This window comes from Pleurodeles waltl, chromosome 11, assembly GCF_031143425.1.
Source record: "Pleurodeles waltl isolate 20211129_DDA chromosome 11, aPleWal1.hap1.20221129, whole genome shotgun sequence".
Taxonomy (NCBI): domain Eukaryota; kingdom Metazoa; phylum Chordata; class Amphibia; order Caudata; family Salamandridae; genus Pleurodeles; species Pleurodeles waltl.
Genome location: NC_090450.1, coordinates 822,968,808 through 822,987,526, shown reverse-complemented (window position 1 = coordinate 822,987,526; position 18,719 = coordinate 822,968,808). Strand labels below are relative to the sequence as shown.

The following is an 18,719-nucleotide window of genomic DNA, read 5'->3' as shown; positions in this document are numbered from 1 at the left end:
GTAGTGGGGTGGAGTGGACTGGACTGGTGTGGGGTGAACTGAATTAGAGTGGGGTGGTCTGGAGTGAGGTGTGTTGGTTGGATTGGAGTGGGGTGGGGTGGATCAGGCTGGAGTTGGTGGATTGGACTGGAGTGGATTGGGGTGAGGTGGATTTGATTTTAGTGAGGTGTATTGGATTGGTGTGGAGTGGATTGGACTAGGCTGGAATGGGTGGATTGGATTGGTGTGGAATGGTCTGGTGTGGAGTGGACTGAACTGTAGTTGGGTGAATTGTGGTGGGTGGGGTGAATTGGGATGGAGGGGGTAGACTGAATTGGAATGGAGTGAATTGGGTTGGGGCAGATTGTTTTGGAATGGAGTGTATTGTTTGGAATTTGAGTGGGGCACGGTGGAGGGGGGTAGGTTGTTTTGGATTGGAGTGGTGCAGATTGTATTAAGGTGGATTGGAGTGGGTTTGTGTAGGTTTGTTTGGATGGGAGTGGGTTGGGGTGGATTGGATGGACTGGGGTCGATGGGAGTGGGTTTCATTGGGATGGTGGGGGGTGGATTGGATTGGGCTGAGGTGGATTGGAGTAGGGCATATTGTTCTGGATTGGAGTGGGGGAGGCGGGTTGTTTTGAGTTGGAGTGGGGCAGACTAGAGTGTGCGGGTTGAAGTGGGACAGATTGTTTTGGACTGGAGTGGAGCAGATTGGAATGGGAGGTTTGGAGTGGGGCAGATCATTTTGATTTGGAGTGGGGCAGATTCAAGTAGGACAGATTGTTTTGGATTGGAGTGGGGCAGATTGGAGTGGGGCGGGTTGCTTTGGATTAAAGTGGGTCGGATTGCAGTGGGGCAGATTATTTTGGAATGAAGTGCAGCAGATTGCAGTGGGGCAGATTTTTTGGACTGGGAAGACTGGAGTGGGCAGATTGTTTTTGATTAGAGTGGGGCAGACTGGAGTGAGGTAGATGGGAGTGGAGCAAATTGTTTTGGGTTGGCATGGAGCATATTGTTTTTGGACTGTGGCAGACTGGAGTGCGGCAGATTGTTTTGGATTGGAGTGGGGGAGAGTGTTTTGGATTGGAGTGTGACAGATTAGATTGGATGGGTTGTAAGGATTGGAGCTGGGTGGGTTGGAGTTGATTGGGGTGGTGTGGAGTGGATTGGTGTGGGTGGTGTGGATTGAAGTGGGGCAGATTGTAGTGGGGTTGGGTTTAGGTTGTACTGCATGATTATGTGCTAAAGCATAATTTCAGAAATTACACATACTAAAGAAAAAATGTTGATTTGCAATATTTAGAACAAGATAATCGTCATCTTTTGAAAACAGAGCCCATGAGTGCAAAGTGAGAAACGGTGGCTTGGCAACATAAAAGTAAGTTTACTATAGAAAAAAAGATTAGCAGGTCTGTTTGTCCTGTTGGGCACATTTTTGCCAGTCACACTCCTTCTGTTTGCAGGGCACTAGGCGTTAAAAGAACAAAATAGTACCTTGATTGCATCAGGAGCAGTGGATGGGCACTGATTAAGTTGAATCAATCAGTGCTTGATCCCTGCCCCACAGACAGGAACAGAAGTTATGCTTGCCCTGAAGTAACTAATTACGAGGCTGTAAAGAAGAGTGTCACGCAAGCCAAGAAATGGTAATTGACAAGTGGGCTCCACGCCCTTTACTGTACACAAGTCTCACAAACACTAGGCATGCACTAGCGCCTGCACTCGCATGCTCGACGCTAATAATGAAGAAACAGGAGTCTATGTAAAATAAAATATTTGCCTCTGTTTATACATTTAAGCAAACAAGAAAGATTCCTGGGTTTGTGTTTACACATTGTGCATTGAAGCCACTCAATGAGTATCAAGCCTTTCTTTCTCGACCTCTGTCCATACCCTCAAGATGACTTTCTAGCATCAGTCAACTGGAATGTGAGGCTGGTTTGAACATTTGTCCAGGTCTGGTTTTTGGTTTCCAGTCCGACCCAGGCAGCAAAGTCCTTCAACAAGGCCAGACTGGCTGTACCGGGCATCGGGCGTTTCCCCGAGAGGCTGGGTGGGCAGCCGCTTTTGTTACTGTGGGGTGGTTTTGTAGCAGGGCAGCAGTTTTAAAAGCACTGAAGTGTTCTGTGTATACCCAACAGTTTTCAGGCAACAATAAAAGTGCCAAGATAACTCTGGTGATTAATGTACCTGCTGGAGAAAGATCAGGGTTTTGCCTAGAGTCAGTTTCGACTCATTTAAGTGAAAGCGGAGGGTTAATATACCTGCTGCAAAGAACATGTAATATGCAGATCACAGAATAGTATGTTATGTGCATAGCTCTGGGGGATACTGCTTTTGTCACAGAGTCATTTTTGTTACTGTGCAGTTCATAAACTACAATCATAATCTAGCATGGTGAGCAATTAACTGCTGTCAAAGAGCTGCACGCAGACTGCATGGTACAGGTTACAAAGTTATGTTCTTTCACCAGTCTTTGAGCATCCTAATGTTGCTAATATGGTGTTGTTTTGGTAGAAATAAATTGTTAATAGTAAAGTCAACCTTAACACCTGTGTTATGTTCTGAATCCTAAGTTTATGCTTCCCCAGACCAAGCACTCTTTAAAAATGCCTACCAGTATGAATAATGTGTCAATCCTACGACTTGTATTCCCCTTTGTCATTATTTTCTGTAAACTGATTTACACACATATGATTCATTATCTCTGTATGTGTGTGTGATGCAAAGTACTACAACACCGTACACTGGTCTGAGGCACTATAAAACATATGTGAGCGGGGCTATGGAGAGATTAGAGGCACTGTTAGAGGGTGAAGGTGAGGGAATCATTGAAGAGCCCCCCAATAAAGATTTCTGAATCCTGGTGCAGTGTACGGTCATCATTTACTATGCTTTAAAACTAATACAATTGAATATATAATTTAAAAATGTGTTGTAGAATACATCATTTTTGCCATTTTTCCCCAAATGTTCTTGGGGGGGAGGAGGGCCCCCTGCCCCACCTAGCCCCATAGTAGTGATCAGACTCGCTCACTATACAACGAATGCGGAGCTGGGCTGACAGAGTTTGCCAAGGCTGCTTTGGGTCCCCAGTCGGACCCTGGCTTCTATTCAATGTGCAAGAACCCAGAATGGTGACTTTCACATGAGGACTTTCTTTCTGTCAGGGGTGTGCGGTCATGTTTAAGGCCAGACCCTGCTCTTTTCTCACAGGGCTGGCTTTTGTCCGCACTGAGTTTGTTTTAATTCCTTTATACAGAAGTTAAACACTGAGTCATGGAAGGAATTGATGGACGCCTGCCTAACAATCCGCTTGTGTGTACTTTAACGTATAAATTTATATGTCGAAGGTTTTTTTCCTAAGTGCAACAATGCACTCACTGTTTCATGCACAGTTTGAGAGGCATCTTGTTCCAATAACTTCACCGCGTCACTGAGCTGCCTGACACGTAATAAGCAAGGGGAGGACTAAGGGGCAGACCTGGTAAAGTCAGGAGGGGATGTGGAGGACTTTTTTCCGAACTTGTGCCTCATTGTTCAGGGTGATTCTACAAATGAACTCTCTGAGGTTGCTGGGTTACTTCCAAGTCTGGCGCGAGGCACCCTCTTATATGTTTACCCCATCCTGCCCCTATTTTGAAGGGTTTCTTTTGGGGTTTTCCCTAGTCAAGAAAATATTTTTTGTCTCTGTGGTGGTGCAGGTACGTTCCCATTTCTTTTTCTGTGGGCCCGATTCACAAAGAAACTTACATTTCTGTGTAAGTTTAGGACTCTTTGCTGTTCACAAAGGTATTTTACCAGTTGTGTCCTTAAATGAGCCTTCACACGTAAAAAGATAGAACTGTCCAACCTTTTTATGTGCGGAGACTCCACAGTCTTAAAGATACTACTCAGAAAATAGCTTTGTGAATAGCAAACAGTCATAAACTTACACAAAAATGTACGTTTACCTTTGTGAATCAGGCACTTTGGGCCTGAATTAGAACTTGGTGGATGGAATACTCCGGTCACAAATGTGACAGTTATCCCGCCCACCATATTATGATCTACATGGGATATAATGGGATCATAGGATGGTGGATGGGATATGGGTCACGTTTGTGACGGAATATTCCATCTGCCAAGTTCTAAATCAGGCCCTGAGCGTTCACTCTTCCATTTCCTATATATTGCTTGTATGTACCTTGATCTTGTTTGTTTCCTGTCTCAGAGTTAGGGTGGTGTCATCATGCCCTATGCAGGGTCAGTGTCTTTGGTGTCTGTACGCTCTCCTTGCTCAAGTGTTTCTCGATGACACAATGTGTACCTGTCTCAGTGTACCTATCGCCCTGTCCCAGCTTATGTGTCACCTTGTAAAAATATCCACTTTAAACTGTTCTAATGTAAAAGCAATCCTTCCCAAGTATAAGCATCTCCCTGCCCCAGTTTCAATATCACGCTTGCCAAATACAGAAGTATCCGTACCTCAGTGTGCTAGCCACTATGACCAATGAATAAACATTTCCTTGTTCAAGTACACATGCAACCCTGTCAAAGTATAAAGATCTCCCTCTCCCAGTGCACATACCACCCTCACCCTGTTCTTGTCTAAATGTTCCCCTGTCCTAGTGTGCATGCCTTACTGTCCAAGACAACCTGCTCCAGTTTAGATGCCACCTTTCCAAGTATACGTCTCTCTGTCTGAGTGTGCACACCGCACTGTTCAGGTATACATGTATTGAGGCCCCAGTGTGGAAGCCACCATGACCAAGGATAAACATGTCACAGTGCGCATGCTACACTGTTCAAGTATACATGTCTCCCTGTTCTAAGGTGCACACCTCCCTGCCCAAGACTCCCTGCTCCAGTATGCATGCCTCCCTTTCCAAGTGTACATGTCTCCCTGTCTGAGTGGGAATGCCACCCTGTTCAGGTATACAAGTATTGAGGCCCCAGTGTGTAAGTCACCTTGACCAAGTTTAAACATGTCCCACTGAGCATGCTACAGTGTTCACGTATACACATCTCCTTGTCCTAAGGTGCATGCCTCTATCCTGTACAAGATTACCTGCTCCAGTGTATAAGCCACTCTTTCCAAGCATAAACACCTCCCTGCTCGAGTGTACATGTCACCCTTTCCAAGTATAAACATCTCGGTCACAGGGTGTGTGCCACCATATCACAGAAAAAACATCTCCCTCTTCAAGTGTACATGCCACCCAGGCGAGGTATAAACATTTCTGTCCCTGTATACATGCCACCTTTCCCAGTGTCCCTTTCTCTTGCATCAGTTCCCTTAGCCCAAAAGAGATGCTTGCCACAGCCGGGACTGCTTGTGAGTAATAAGGGCATGCTAATAAAATTTCGTTGTCAGAATATCATCTGGCATAAATTGTGTGCCCTTAAAACCGTCTACAAAAATATCGTTCCTTTGGAGTTACCAACAGAAAATCTACACTTACCGAGAACATTTTTTTTCAGACAATATTTAGGACACAATCATTATGCCTGATGCTATTTGACAACAATATTCTAACATACAACCTTTATTCTCCCACTGAATCATTTGCAGCCATGTCTCTGTATATTTATGTATTTATGTTTTGGAACATTTAGAAAATGTATGCGCTACCCAAACACCTTATTGCAAGCAGCTGTTTGCAGAAGTTATATTTACTCAAAGGCTGCAGTGAACTCAGGTGCAGGGAAAGACACATCCAGCCAGAACACTAACTGGGAATGCAAGCAGAGGTGCCCCTCTGCTGTACTCCCAGGGCCATCAGACAGGCTGACACGAGGAAAGGTTATTCCCCAGCACTACACGTTTTCAAAGCCCAGGACTCGCACTCCAAATGTATTTATACATTTTGAAGCACGTATGTCCCGTTTATTAATGATTAGGTAGCTAACACACCTACAACAATAGATGCGGCCAGACGCTGGTCCTCCTTTCATTTCCCATTCTATGGAGAACATTTTTGAAACATAAAAATAGACACTTAGGGTATTTGGTTTCGCATGGAGTTTCCTCTGGGCCCCGTAAAAAATCTCCTGCCATGCCTGTGCACACCCAGAGATGCTCTACCGCAGGCCTGCAGCACAGGAATGTCTGCTCTGTAGCAGGTACAAACTCCAGCTGCCCCCTACTAGGACCGACTGTTCTACTCAGAAGTACAGAAATTGGAAATGTTCATCAGTTTGTTTTAAATCTCTTACAAATCATTCTAGGCGGTGCATTTCAAGGGAGAGCAAGCGAGGGTGTTCTTTCTTTCTTTACAGAACACCCTCTTTCCAAACTGGAAAATGGTAAATGGTACTCACCCACCCCACCAGTGCCAAGCCTGGCATCCTTCCCTTTCTTCCATCGTGAAGCAGGGAACTTCCAAAAGGTTAAAAAATGTGATGCCCACAAACGTGGAAATTGTGTCATTCAATTGGTGTAGGCAATGTTTGAACCTGGGAAAGAAGAAAGGGTATCAATTATGCCATGGTTATCAGTGTGTGTTCTTATCTCCCCCACATTCCCTCTCACTCATTCCCATTGTGGGTGTTTTACTCACTCGCTTCATTTCTTGCGCTTTCTTAATCGCTGCCTTGTCTGTCTCTCTCTCTTTCTCCCTCCCACATACACGCACATTGTTCGCCCATCTACCCAATTCAACCAAACAACCACATATCTACCCGAAGGGCTTCTCCTTCTTCTTCTCTCAGACCTTCTTCCACTCACTCTCTTGGTCTCTCTCACACTCACTTTCCCCGTCCCTCTCATGGACTCATTTAGGGGTCGCAACTGCGACCCCTGGGTGCCCCCTGCGACCCTTGGCACTGCCTTTGCGACCACTGAACTCAGAAGTGGGAAAATAAGTGCCTGGAACACGGGCAGCTCGGACCCCACTTTCCTGGTTTTCTGTCATTTTTTTTACTACCTAAAGAGTATCGTTCACTATTTGTGTAATATGAAATAGAGTACAATTAACTGTATGCTGTATGCATGCTTGCGGGTCAGTGTGTGTTTGTGTGAAAGAGTGTGTGTGAATATGTATATGTGTACGCATGTGTGTGTGCGAGTCAAATGGCGTGGCGTGTGATGTCACTTCCGCTACCCATGGCATTTTGGTGAATTGACGCCCATGGTCCCTCTCCTTCCTCTGCCTCCACTTTCTAGCTCCTCTATGTATTTCTCTATCTGTGCCTCCATTGATCAATCACTATTTTTATTTACCGCTCCCTCTGACCATCTGTCTTCGTGTCATTTCCTTTTACTCTCATGTTGTTGCCCCCCGACTCTCTACTAGTTACTAGCCCTGATTCTCTGCTTGTTGTACCTCTGACTCTGCTTGTCACTCCTCCTCACTTTACTTTTTGCTCGTTCTGAACTCTGCTTGTCACCGACTCTCTGCTTGTGGCACCCATGGACTCTCCTTGGTGGTCCTCTTCACTTTCCTCCTTCCATTTACTCTTATTATCTACTTGTAGCGCCCTCTGGCCCTTTGCTTGTCACTTAGTCTGACCTTCCGCCTGACATTGATTCTCTGCTGCTTGTCACACCCTCTTACTCTGCTCGCCGTCCCTCCTCTTTTCTCCTTCCGATACTCTGGTTATCACTTCCTCCGACTCTGCTATCACTTCCTCCGACTCTGCTTTTCGCTTCCTATAAATCTCTGTTACTCCCTCTGAACCACCTGTCACTAGTGTACCGCATGTCACTCCGTCACCTGGCCTATCAGGCTCTCTGACATTGCCTTCCACTCTGTCTGACTCACTGCTCGTCCTTGCCACTGACCCGCCTGTCAGTCCCTCTGACTCACTGTCTCTCCTCAGATTGCCTAAGGCCACGCCATCTCCTCTCGTCTTGCCACTTTCCCTGATTCTAGGCCTCTCACTCCCTCAGGCTCACTGCTTGTCCCTCCAACTGGTTCTCTCCCTGCCACTCCCTTTTACTTTCTTCCAGCCGCCCTCTCACATTCTCGCCGCTTCTTGCTCCCTGCAGCGATTGCTTGGTGGTTATTGAAGACAGGTAGCTAGCACATGCTCTCTTTTCTCTCACCTGTAGTCGCAGTCGCAGTGTGAGACTGTGTGCATCCGATAGTTCCGGACGCCGTACTTGAACTCCAGGGCTAGCAGTCTCTCTGAGCAGTGGTCGTGCTCCCGGCAGCACAGGTCTGTCCCCTGGAATATTCCTTCGAGAGAAGGTGCGTGTTAGATGACGGAGAACAAAAACATGTTGCAAAGGGCTTTGAGCGTTATCGCATATCCGCTTCGCATCCGTTTATTGAAAGGGCTGCACACAATAGATTGCTGATCATGTATATGCCTGGTGTACAATGCAAGCCTGAGGTGAGGATGTCCAGTCTGTGACGTCGGGTCCTGGGCGGAGCCCGCTCTCTCCAGCCGAGGATCATTGGAGGAGGCACGCACGAGCGCAGAGACCGAAGGGCTGAAGGGCCAACTATGACGTCATTGTGCTTCTCCTGAGGAGAACACTTTTTCCTCAGGAGACCTTTTGAGTTGTGCAACAAGAGGCCGAATGATGTTTGTTTACTTGCCCAGCTTGCTCCTAAATTAGGTGGACTTTTTACACCCGTGTGTCAAGCCTGTGATCAGTGGCGTTTTAAGGATTTTTAGGGCCCCGTGCAAGACATATTTTGTCCCCATATCTGTTCCCAGTGTTATTGTTCATTTTCTGCTAATTGAAGCCCGCATAATGCTAACACATTTTCAGAAACAGGGCTCACATAAAAACAGTTGGAATATGACTTTCCAGGGCCCCTAAAAACCTTTAAACTGTCACTGTCCAAAGTACGAACAATTTGGAGTTAGAGGTAGTCAGAGAGGAGAGAAGCTGAGTTATGGAAATAGACAGAAGTAAGGTAGATACATAAAAAAAGATTATTATCTGGGTGGGGGTGCATTTGAAAGCTGAGGGCCCTGGGTAATTTCCCACGTCGCCCATGCCTGAAAACGTTTCTGCCTGTGATTGCTTTCTCTTCAATGGACTGTTTCTGTTCCGTATGTATGATACAGTGGAAATCAAGGCCCTGCCAGCAGCAAGGATAAGCAACCTAAGAAATAAAGGGGTCCAAAGCAACTGTAACCTCTCGCTCCCGAATACAATTAAAATGGCTTTTCACATGTCTAAACAGAGGCTGAAGGCAACTCACAAGTGATTGGAAGATCAGACCGTAAGCTACCTGCCAACTCTTTGGGTGTAAACACGTAGCACTTAATAACTTCATAATTTCACCTGTGAACAAAGGCCAGGGGTTACTTAACAACCCATCAGGAGTAAACCAAAAAAACAGGGTTCATTGCAGATTATCACATATAAACGCATGCCACAGGTTACCTAGTAAGCTGTGAAGAAAGACCAGTGTTTTTTTTCAACAACCCTTGAGTCTAAACATAACTCATGAGTTTTCTGCTGAATCATGTGGTCTGAGAATAGGCCATTATTTAACAAAGTATACAGTGTAAAAATGGATAATTAACCTATTAGTTGTACACACAGGCCATGAGTTGTCTAACAACACGCAGATGTTAACTTAGACCCTGGGTGATCTAGTAACCAACTACATGTAAACCCAGATCACATGTTATGCAATAAAGCAATCTGCAAAAAAAGGCAAGAAGTTAACATCCTGTATAAAATAGACCACAGGTTACCTAAAAACTAATCAAATGCAAACACAGAAAACAGGTCTCTAACCCAGCAAAGCAATTGCATGTAAATAAACACCACGAGGTGCTTAACACCCCATTAGGTGTAAATAAAAGCCACACATTTCTAATTTTGGCAGTGAACACAAGCACCTGATTACCCACCACTCAGTAGATGTAAACAGAGCTAGGTTGAGTAAAACGTTATCTGCCTGTAAGCATATCTACTTTATTATATCTTAACACGTTTAGGGTCTAAATAAAGGCCTGTGGTTACCCACTGAGGCATTTGCTAACAACTGGTGTCATGATGAATACACAGATTCATTTAGCGTTTGTAACTAGTGACAAAATGTAAACATAATAGCTTGCATACGCAGTCCGCAAATTATCTTACCTCTAAAACTTTATGCACACCCAGACCCGAATCACCTCACCCACAAAGCAACTCAGTCACAGCTTTTTGCTGACCCACTTGGATCTCGAGCCATGTGTTTCAGATCGCCTGATTTGAGACAATCTACAGGGTCAGACAACAGTTAGGATGTAAAGGCAGACAGATAGTAATCTGACAGAGCAATAACTCTGGCTCTGGCTATCGAACTACTGATGAAGTACCCAATAAGGAAAAACAAATTCACTCGGACAAGTGCACAGACCTTTGAAGTGCACATAAGTGAGACTAAATATGGCTAAGTTAAATTGGGTGTGTTTATTATACCATGTAAAATAACAATATCTCACAACAAAGGCTTAGAAGCATAGGGTCTCCAGTCTCACTCCATAAAAGATTCAACAGACAGGAATTGGGCAACTGCGGATTTATTGGCCTGACTTGGTAATGTGAAAGTTATTGGAATCTTTCATGGAAAGAACTGCTGAACAACAACAAGCCAGAAGGGTACACAAAGATAGGGAGGTGATGATTCACAAGGCTCAAGCTCTGAAAGACAAATAAGATAAAAGGGTTTTGAGCAGAACTAGGTGATCAGATCAGCAGAAAAAGTGGTGTGGTTTGGCTGTATTCTAATAAAGCCCACAACATCCTTCCACATATTAGCTAAAACTCCCTTGCATGGTCTTCTGATGGAACGCTGTTAGGTTAAAAATAAGTGCTGCAAGTAAACAAAGAGCTCTGGTACAAAGACTCCACACCAGTGAGACAACATTACCATCTCAGTGTTGCAAGAATGAGCTTTGAGATCCCTCATTTATTTACCAACATTGTAGAAGGGATGCAATGGAGCGTATGCTAATTCTCAGATGACTAAGTTGTGAAACAAAGTTGACTGCACAAGTTGGAGTTCACAGACAATGTAAGAGTTGAAAAAGCTGAAAGGCGGTGCTAGTTTGAATTAAATGCATTGAATGTAGCGTTATAAATATAGTGCCTACCCGACAAAAGGCCGGATATGTTTGAAGGACCACACAGGAAAGAATGTGCTCAAATCTCACGACCAGAGTGTGTCCTTTACATGTCAGACATTGCTTGTGAGGTAAAGAGGGATGATGGCATGTCCATCAGAGATGCAGGCATCACTGGACAAAGGAGCCGGACTATCTTTTTACAGTTCAATGGTGATTCCTATTTCTTAGCACTGGGTCCGCATCTGCATGTCACAGTTTAAGAGGAGCAGAGCATTGATATAGCCCAGAGGAGGATATGGAGAATGGGGCAGTCCCTGGACTATGTACTGCACATAACGAAACCCAAAGATGTCTCAATGGGACACGCTTGAAAGACTACTAGGGGTGGACCCGCTGGTGTAGTGGGGAGTATTTCCAGATTCTGGAAAAATATTCAGACAATGAAGTGCACAGAAAGTGTGGTGTAAACATGGAACTGCTCTCAACTGTAGTAGTGTGAGAAATGCAGTGGATGGATGGGAGAGACAAAAGGGAGCAACATGTACCCACGGATGGAGCTGTACATCTAGTAATGTCTGCAGTGAAAATAGACATTACCATTGCTCAATGTGCTTACTTTTCAAAGTACCATATCTCTCGAGTGGACGGAAGGAGCACCTTGTCTTCCTCTTTGTATTCCTTCCCTTGAACTTTAGGAATTTCTTTATCCAATCCTTTTGTTTCAACAGATAGCTAAGGGAAGACTGTTGATTTCAGAGAAAAAAATTATAACGAACACTATTTCAATTAAATATTGAGATCAAGTTATACCCTGCTTGAAAGTGACATTTCAAGTAAAGCTGTTTGGTTGAAATCTTTTTTCACTGAAAAATTGTATTTGTTTAAACTTACCCAAACCTTGTTCCTAAGCGTAACCTGGACTCCAACACTTATTCTGACCCTTACATACCCCTACATTACCCCAATTCTGCCCTAACTGTAACTCTGACTATGACTGCTACCCTGACCACAACATACCACTAATACTGATCCTCATCTTGATGCTTGGTTGGTACGCAGTTATCTGCCCCAAAGGAGCATGACAGCAATTCTAGGAGAAGACCTATAGGAGACACTCCCATTTCCTTACCTATATCTGTGACATTTACAGCAGAGTTGCCGGCTCCACACCACAGCGTTCCAGGCATTGTCCACCCTCTCTTTGCTCTCGTCCTTGGACTCCCCTCTAGTATGGGCTTTGGCACAGCCTCAGCAGCCTTGTTCTGGTATGGGATCGCCTCTGGAACGGGTCCATCTCCTGTGGAGGTGTCTCTTTTGGTCCTCCCCTCAGGGACATCAGAGAGGCTCCTGGAGGACATGAGACACGACTTCTGTAGCATCTGGAAAGCAGAGAGGGTCTGTAGGACTTCAGAGTCCTGGTGGTCAGTGAAAGTGTGCTGCGTGGAATTGGCCTGGGAAGCCTCACAAAATGACTGATAGAACCCCACCAGGGACTGATCCTCCTGGATAGTACATTCAAGGAGATGGCGGTCGGGCAGCGCCCAGACTATTTGGTAGAGAGTCACGTGACCCAGGTCAGTGTGCAGGAAACTGACATACACCTGATCTGAGGTGGACACTACCGTGTGACAGAAGGTGAGAGGGCTAATCAAGAGGGACAGAGACTCCTCGTGAGCAAACACTGAGAGTACACATGCAAAAGAGAACAACAGCCTTGCTGCCACTGAGAGGGTCATTCCCGAGGCTGCTTTACTTTACCCTGAGACTGTATCAGTGTGCTTTAAGAACCTTACTTTGCCCCAAAACTGCAAACCGTGCCCTGAAAGGCTAACACTCTCCCACAGGAGTGCAACAGTCTATCTGCAGAGCCTGGCACGTCCCCGACACTACAACACGGCAAACTAATAGTTCAACGCTGTACCGTGAGACTGACAGCAGAGTATCTAAAACTCAACCCTGAGACAGCATCTGTGTCCTGAGATTGCAACACTGAGAATGCAAACTCTACCTGAGCTGTGTTGCTGTTCACTAGACTACAGCGCTGCTAACAAACTTGTACAGTGTGTTCAGAGACTTCTACGGTCTAAACCAAATCTATAATACTCTACCCGAGACGACAAGACTATTCCAGTGAGCTATTAACACTGTCCAGACACTGTATGATTACGCCTGAGAATTTAGCGCATTTCCCCTTGACTGCAACATTGTGCCTATGAGACTAACACTGCACCCTGAGACTGCAACACTGTGCCATCACATTACAGCACTCTATCCTGAGACTGAAACACACTTCGTGTCCCGGGATTGGACCACTTCGAGGTTCGTTATGAGACCGCAGTAATGAGCCTCAAGGCTGCTCAGTGCACTATGAGAATCCAACACCCTGTAACACTGCAAACTCGTCTCGTGGGACTGCGGCGCCGTTCTGCTACCGCGAGACTGAAAAATGTGACCTGAGAATCTAACTGTCCTGAGAGGCTGGCACTTCTCTGTGGCCCAAAAATGTGTTCTGTACTTCAAATCGGATACCTGTGGCCCCCAAACACTGTCTTCAGCGCACTCTGCTAAGTCTTCCCTGAGCCCTACAATGGTCCCTGAGACTGGCAGCGGTTCACGGATGAGAAGCCGTCAGGACACCCCTTTGAAAAAGGCTTGAGGCCTGGGCGTGCAGCCACCGGAGGGCGGGCAGGCAGCTGGAGGAACCGGTGAGGTGGAATGAATGAATCAGCCGGCGCGAGCTTTAAAGACAGCCCGGGACCATGAGGTGATCTCCCTCACCGAATCCACCGCGTTAGCCCGCGGCGCACCGCCAGCCCCGCGTCTGATTGGTGCTGCCGTGTGCCCGTCCCTGCCAGGGAACCGCCCCGTGCCCTTCCCACGCCCTTACTTCATTACACTCCCTCCTACCCCTCATGCACCCTTCCTCGTGCCCTCCTACCTCCAAGCCCCTCCTTCCTCGGACCAGTCCGCTTCTGCCTCCTTCCTGAAGCCCTGCAAGTTCTGACCACGCCCTCTTCCCTCACACACTTCATACCTTCGCACCTCTCTCTACAAGTTCCATACACCTCCATGATTTCGCAGCGTCTAACCCTCACGCTCCTCCTTTTCTTCCCTCTTCTCGTCCAAGCCCACGCTCCCCGCTCTCACGCCCGCTCCTTCAAACTCCCCCTATACCTATGTTCGTAATACCTATGTTCACAACATTTCACTTCTACACCCTATCCTTCCACACTCCGCTTGTTCTCTCACGGCCCCTCGCTCGTCCACACTGCACATCACTCTTTCACACTCCTCCTAGCCCCACACCCTACTTCCTTCCCTCTCACACCTTCCCACTGCTCCAGCCCTGCTCTCCTCTGGTCTGCTCTAGGACCACACTAATCCTCCTTCGGGCCCCTTTTTAATCCTTTCCCCGTACACCTCTCACTCGTCACTCCTAGCCCACTCCCGTCTCAGGCCTCCATATCCTATTACCCCGTTGCCCTCAAACCCCCCCTCCTGCCTCCTCAACCATCCTTCCTCACACCACACCATCTCGTACCCACACACCTATTCTCCCCTGCAGCCTCCCCTGAATCCACGCAGCTGTTTTCTCAGACCCCCCAGTCCCAACCAGAACCCACTCCCGCCCACCCCTCTCAGACTCAATCGTTCTCACCATACTTTGCGTCGAGCACGCGCCATACATCACGCACGCCTCTCTGCCCCTCGGCGGCACGTGCCCTTCCGACTCTATAACAACCCCCGACTGCCCCTTTCCCAGTGCTTAATTTGTGCTTGTTGTTTCCGGTGCTCAGCACAGGCACTTATTTTTGAGGGCCGGGGCTTAATTCTGCCTCAAGCATTTGCAGCGAGCAAAAGACACATATGGGAAAACCGGAGGAAGGGAAAAACGAAAAAGCGTCACAATGAGAGAAAGCAGAAAACTGCAGGAGTGAGTTGAAGAGGCAGGGAGTGGTTTTAAGGATTAAAGGGGCCCGAGATAGCTCCGGGATTACGGTGCCTCAGTATTCCGTGTTCGCACATTTCATTGCAACAGTCGCGTGTTTAAGAGAAGGGCCTTGAGCACCAGCACTTTTTTATCTACAAATTAAGCACTGCCCCTTCCACCAGCTGTGCAGGTGTCCATTGGAGGGTGGGGGCTTGGAGCATTCCAGCCAGGGCGAGGGGAGGACTCTCCCCGAGCGAGCGTGTCTCCGTGGTTCACTGTGCTGGAAGAAACATCGGGAAAGGTGAACTGGGTGAAGGCCATCCTCGCCGGCTTACACGAGGCGGGAGTGGGCACCATCCCAAAACTAGCAACTGTGAGGAGGCGGGGAGGGGATTAAGTTCTCCTCTGCTGGCATGAGTTTTGGCCTTGGCACTGCAGAAAGCGAAAGGCCAGCTTCTAGAGTTCGAGAGACTGCAACTGCTTCTGAGAGAGGGCGGTGTCTGTGAGAAACTGAGTGTGTGAGAGGATTGTAGGTGTGTGTGAGAAACGGACATCAGTCTGTCTAAGGAATGCACGAATTACTTAACGGTAATTGCATTACTGTGAGTTCTACCCACTTGCTTGAAATCCCTACATTACCAGTAAGTAACTGATTAATTATCCCTTTGTCCATCTCCCGCTTAAAATCCTTCCATTATGAGATATGCTAACCCAAAATCCAGGAAAACCAGGTTGTATGCAGATAAAAATATTTCATATTGTAATCAATCACCCTCTCTCTTTTTATTCCATAGAAGAAACAATCTTGGAACCAAAAATGTCCTCTAAATCTAGTTCCTGCGCCACTCTAGAGTGGTTATCAACAGTACATGGTATCCTAGTTGGCTACTCTGCAAACTTCCACAATTGAGGTCCCTTGAATTTTTGCAAGAGAGGTTGGTTGGCATCTCCCTTGTGGGACCTGCCCTGAACCACAAAAGGTGCCTGATGACCCAATGATCTATAAACCAAAGTAACCAGGGTTCCTAACCCATCGACTTACGGAGGACATTGAAGCTTCTCTCCTCTTCTTGCTGGCCCGAAATTGACAAACAGGGCTCTGAAAGAGGAAACGCTCTCCAAATAGACAAGAAAAGCTCTCCTTACATCATATCTATGCAACCTAACATCTTACGATTTAAAAAAGAAACACATTGCAGCACCTCTTGCTCCCTCTGAAAAGAGAATTTGTAATTTTCGGAATGACAGAAGGACACTTGGAGGCCTATCAAGGCCCTAATTTTGGTTTAATTCTGAGCCCACACGGCACTGACCTTGGCTGACTGCTGCTTATGGACAGACTACCGTTACTTGAGCACCTTTTGGGAAAAGTTGACTGTAGCATTGCCTACTAGTTGTTTAGACCATTCACCATTGGATGTCTAGCTTTTTTGCGATACTCATTGAAATATTGGATGCATCTACGTTAGTTATTTCATAATGACTTGTGCTTGAGCCTTGAAAAAGTCCCCTTGTGACGAAACAGGTGTCAGCTGCCAGTTGTTGTATACAAATGTGCAATCAAGGTCCATGTGAAAAATAAAACTTTGGACGTTTTTGGTATAAAACTTCTGGAAACTATTAATTGAATCTCAATGACTTTATATATTCTGGACTATATGTCACATGTGCTTCAGTATTGTTTGCAAACTCATATTTATTAAAGTCAGTAAACATGGGTTTGCACCAAAATGATGCACCTGCCTGAGTCTGGTGTGACAAAGAGAATTATTTTTCTCCATGTTATTTCCTCTTTGAATGCTTGCAGAGCTCTGCAGTACACATGCAAAGAGGAATAATCCTCTAAGAATAGTTTCTGTGCAGGAAGGGATATGTTCCAGCACAAAACCTATTCTGACTACAATGGAGGCACCCTTGCGTCATCGCGCAAGGGTTTGTGCATTGGCACCTAGGCAGCCAGAAGTCTGCCAGTACTACAAGAGACAAGAACTGCACCATACCTTAATAGATACGGCACAGTTCTCCTCTCTCCTTTCCAGGCAATGCAGCACAGCAACTTTCTTACTGCCTTGTATTGCATGAAATCTTAGTAAATATGCCCTCTAATGTCGACTGGTTCCAAAGGGTCTAAAAGGAGGATCTTTGAGGGCCTCTAAAACCAATGACAAGTTCCACAAGGAAAGACAGGATGCCCTAAGCAGACGCTGAAGCAAACCCTTAACATTAGTGTTGGTAAATCTGGGTATGTGTCAGAATCCATGAGTGGATGCGTGGGAGCACCCACGCTCCACACCTGGAATGTCTCCCTGCCACAGAGTAATGGTAGGCAGCATTTTCAACTGCCTTGCGTTACTCTAGATTTATCCAGCCTCACAGGGCCACGTAAGGTGGCTTTGCATCGCTTGATAAATCTCACTTAGGTTTTGTGTCACTCTTGCACCACCTTGTGTGGCGCAAGTGCAACGCAAAACCTTGAAAAATCTGGCCCTGTATCTTTAAAGTGGCTACCTTCAGAACCACGTGAAAACGACCATGGAGGAAAGATAAGATTTGAACCAACTCCACTACAAATAGGCATCTACCCCCAGGATCCCTTTGCACTCTCCATCGAGTAAAAGCTCCCTACCTGAGCACTGGGGAGGGAGTGGGGAAGCAAACAGATCCAATATTGGCTGGCTGCATCTCTGACAAATCTGAGTAAACGCCTGCAGGTGTAAATAAGAGTCCTGCTCAGACTGTCTGCAGCCATGTTGCACAGATTCGGAATGAGGACTAGCAAGTCGAAATCAGGTTCAGTTCTGCCCAAGAAAACATTTGATCTGAGATGCAGGACCAAGCCAATGACCTTGTTTCCTTGCATGCTTACTTGTGACTTCACCATCACATTGCCTGTCCTTACCAGAACTACTCTTCCCTCCTGTAACTGGAAAAAAGCCAACAGAGCTAGGCAAATAATCTTTAACCCTCTTCAGAGCACCCAAAGCTTTAAATTATGGGCCAAGTTAGTCTGCACCTGGTAGGACTCCATCCAGGCCCTCCAGCCTATAAAAGTGGCATTCATTGACACTATCAGAGGAAGCGGTTGGGATAACAGTGCCCACTGCAAAATATTTCAAGAGTTCAGCTACCAGCTCATTTCTTTCTGTGCAGAATTGGACTTGGGAATTCATATAGTAAGATTCTGTGACACCAGACTTCAGCAGCTCAAAATGTACTTCATAATTTAGAGTCAATGTTCTGACATGGAATTAGCTCAGACTTCTTCCAATTTAACAGAATACCGTGGCACATCAGAACAAAACGTGCCGTCTCCATCTGCTGGATGAACTGAATTCTTAAAGCAGCATGAATCAGCCATTTATCAAAACAGGGATGAAGGAAAATCCCTCCCTGATACAGTATCACTAACAGTGGAACCAACACCTTTATGAAGAGCATCAGCACTGATTTCAGTCCAAAAGGTAGGACTGTGAACAGGAAATGGCGATGCTCTACTGCAAAATGTAAAAACTTATGATAATCTTTGTATATCAAGATATCCAAATAAGCTTCATGCAGATCTATGGTATTCACATTGTCTTGGATTTGAACCAGAGGAAAGATGCTCTTCAGAGTCACCATTTTGAAATGTAATGCCTCTAACCAACAATTCAATCTTTTTAGATTCAACGATTCAACAAAAGCCTCTAAGACCGCAGAGACTTCTGTACTAGGAACAGGATCAAGTACACTCCCATACTGATTTGCTTCTGGGGGACCAGGATGATTGCTTTCTTTTCAAGTAATGCCAAGATCCCATCCC

The 18,719-nt window shown here is 46.1% G+C and overlaps 1 protein-coding gene across 2 annotated transcripts in view; it reads right to left on the bottom strand.

Annotated features, from left to right (window-relative positions):
• PLA2G3 (phospholipase A2 group III) overlaps positions 1–14,697 on the bottom strand; it is a 41,810-nt gene extending 27,113 nt beyond the window's left edge. Inside the window, exons 1-4 of one of the 2 annotated variants that reach the window (XM_069214656.1) lie at positions 14,645–14,697; positions 12,116–12,333; positions 8,009–8,141; positions 6,283–6,417 (exon numbers count right to left, since the gene is read on the bottom strand). In XM_069214656.1, the coding sequence (XP_069070757.1) occupies positions 6,283–6,417; positions 8,009–8,141; positions 12,116–12,333; positions 14,645–14,670 (512 nt within the window). In that variant the 5' untranslated portion in view covers positions 14,671–14,697. Of the gene's footprint in view, positions 1–6,282; positions 6,418–8,008; positions 8,142–12,115; positions 13,762–14,644 lie in introns of those variants that run through there. The other variant, XM_069214655.1, reaches the window with a different exon arrangement.
• Between the last annotated feature and the right edge of the window lie 4,022 nt (positions 14,698–18,719).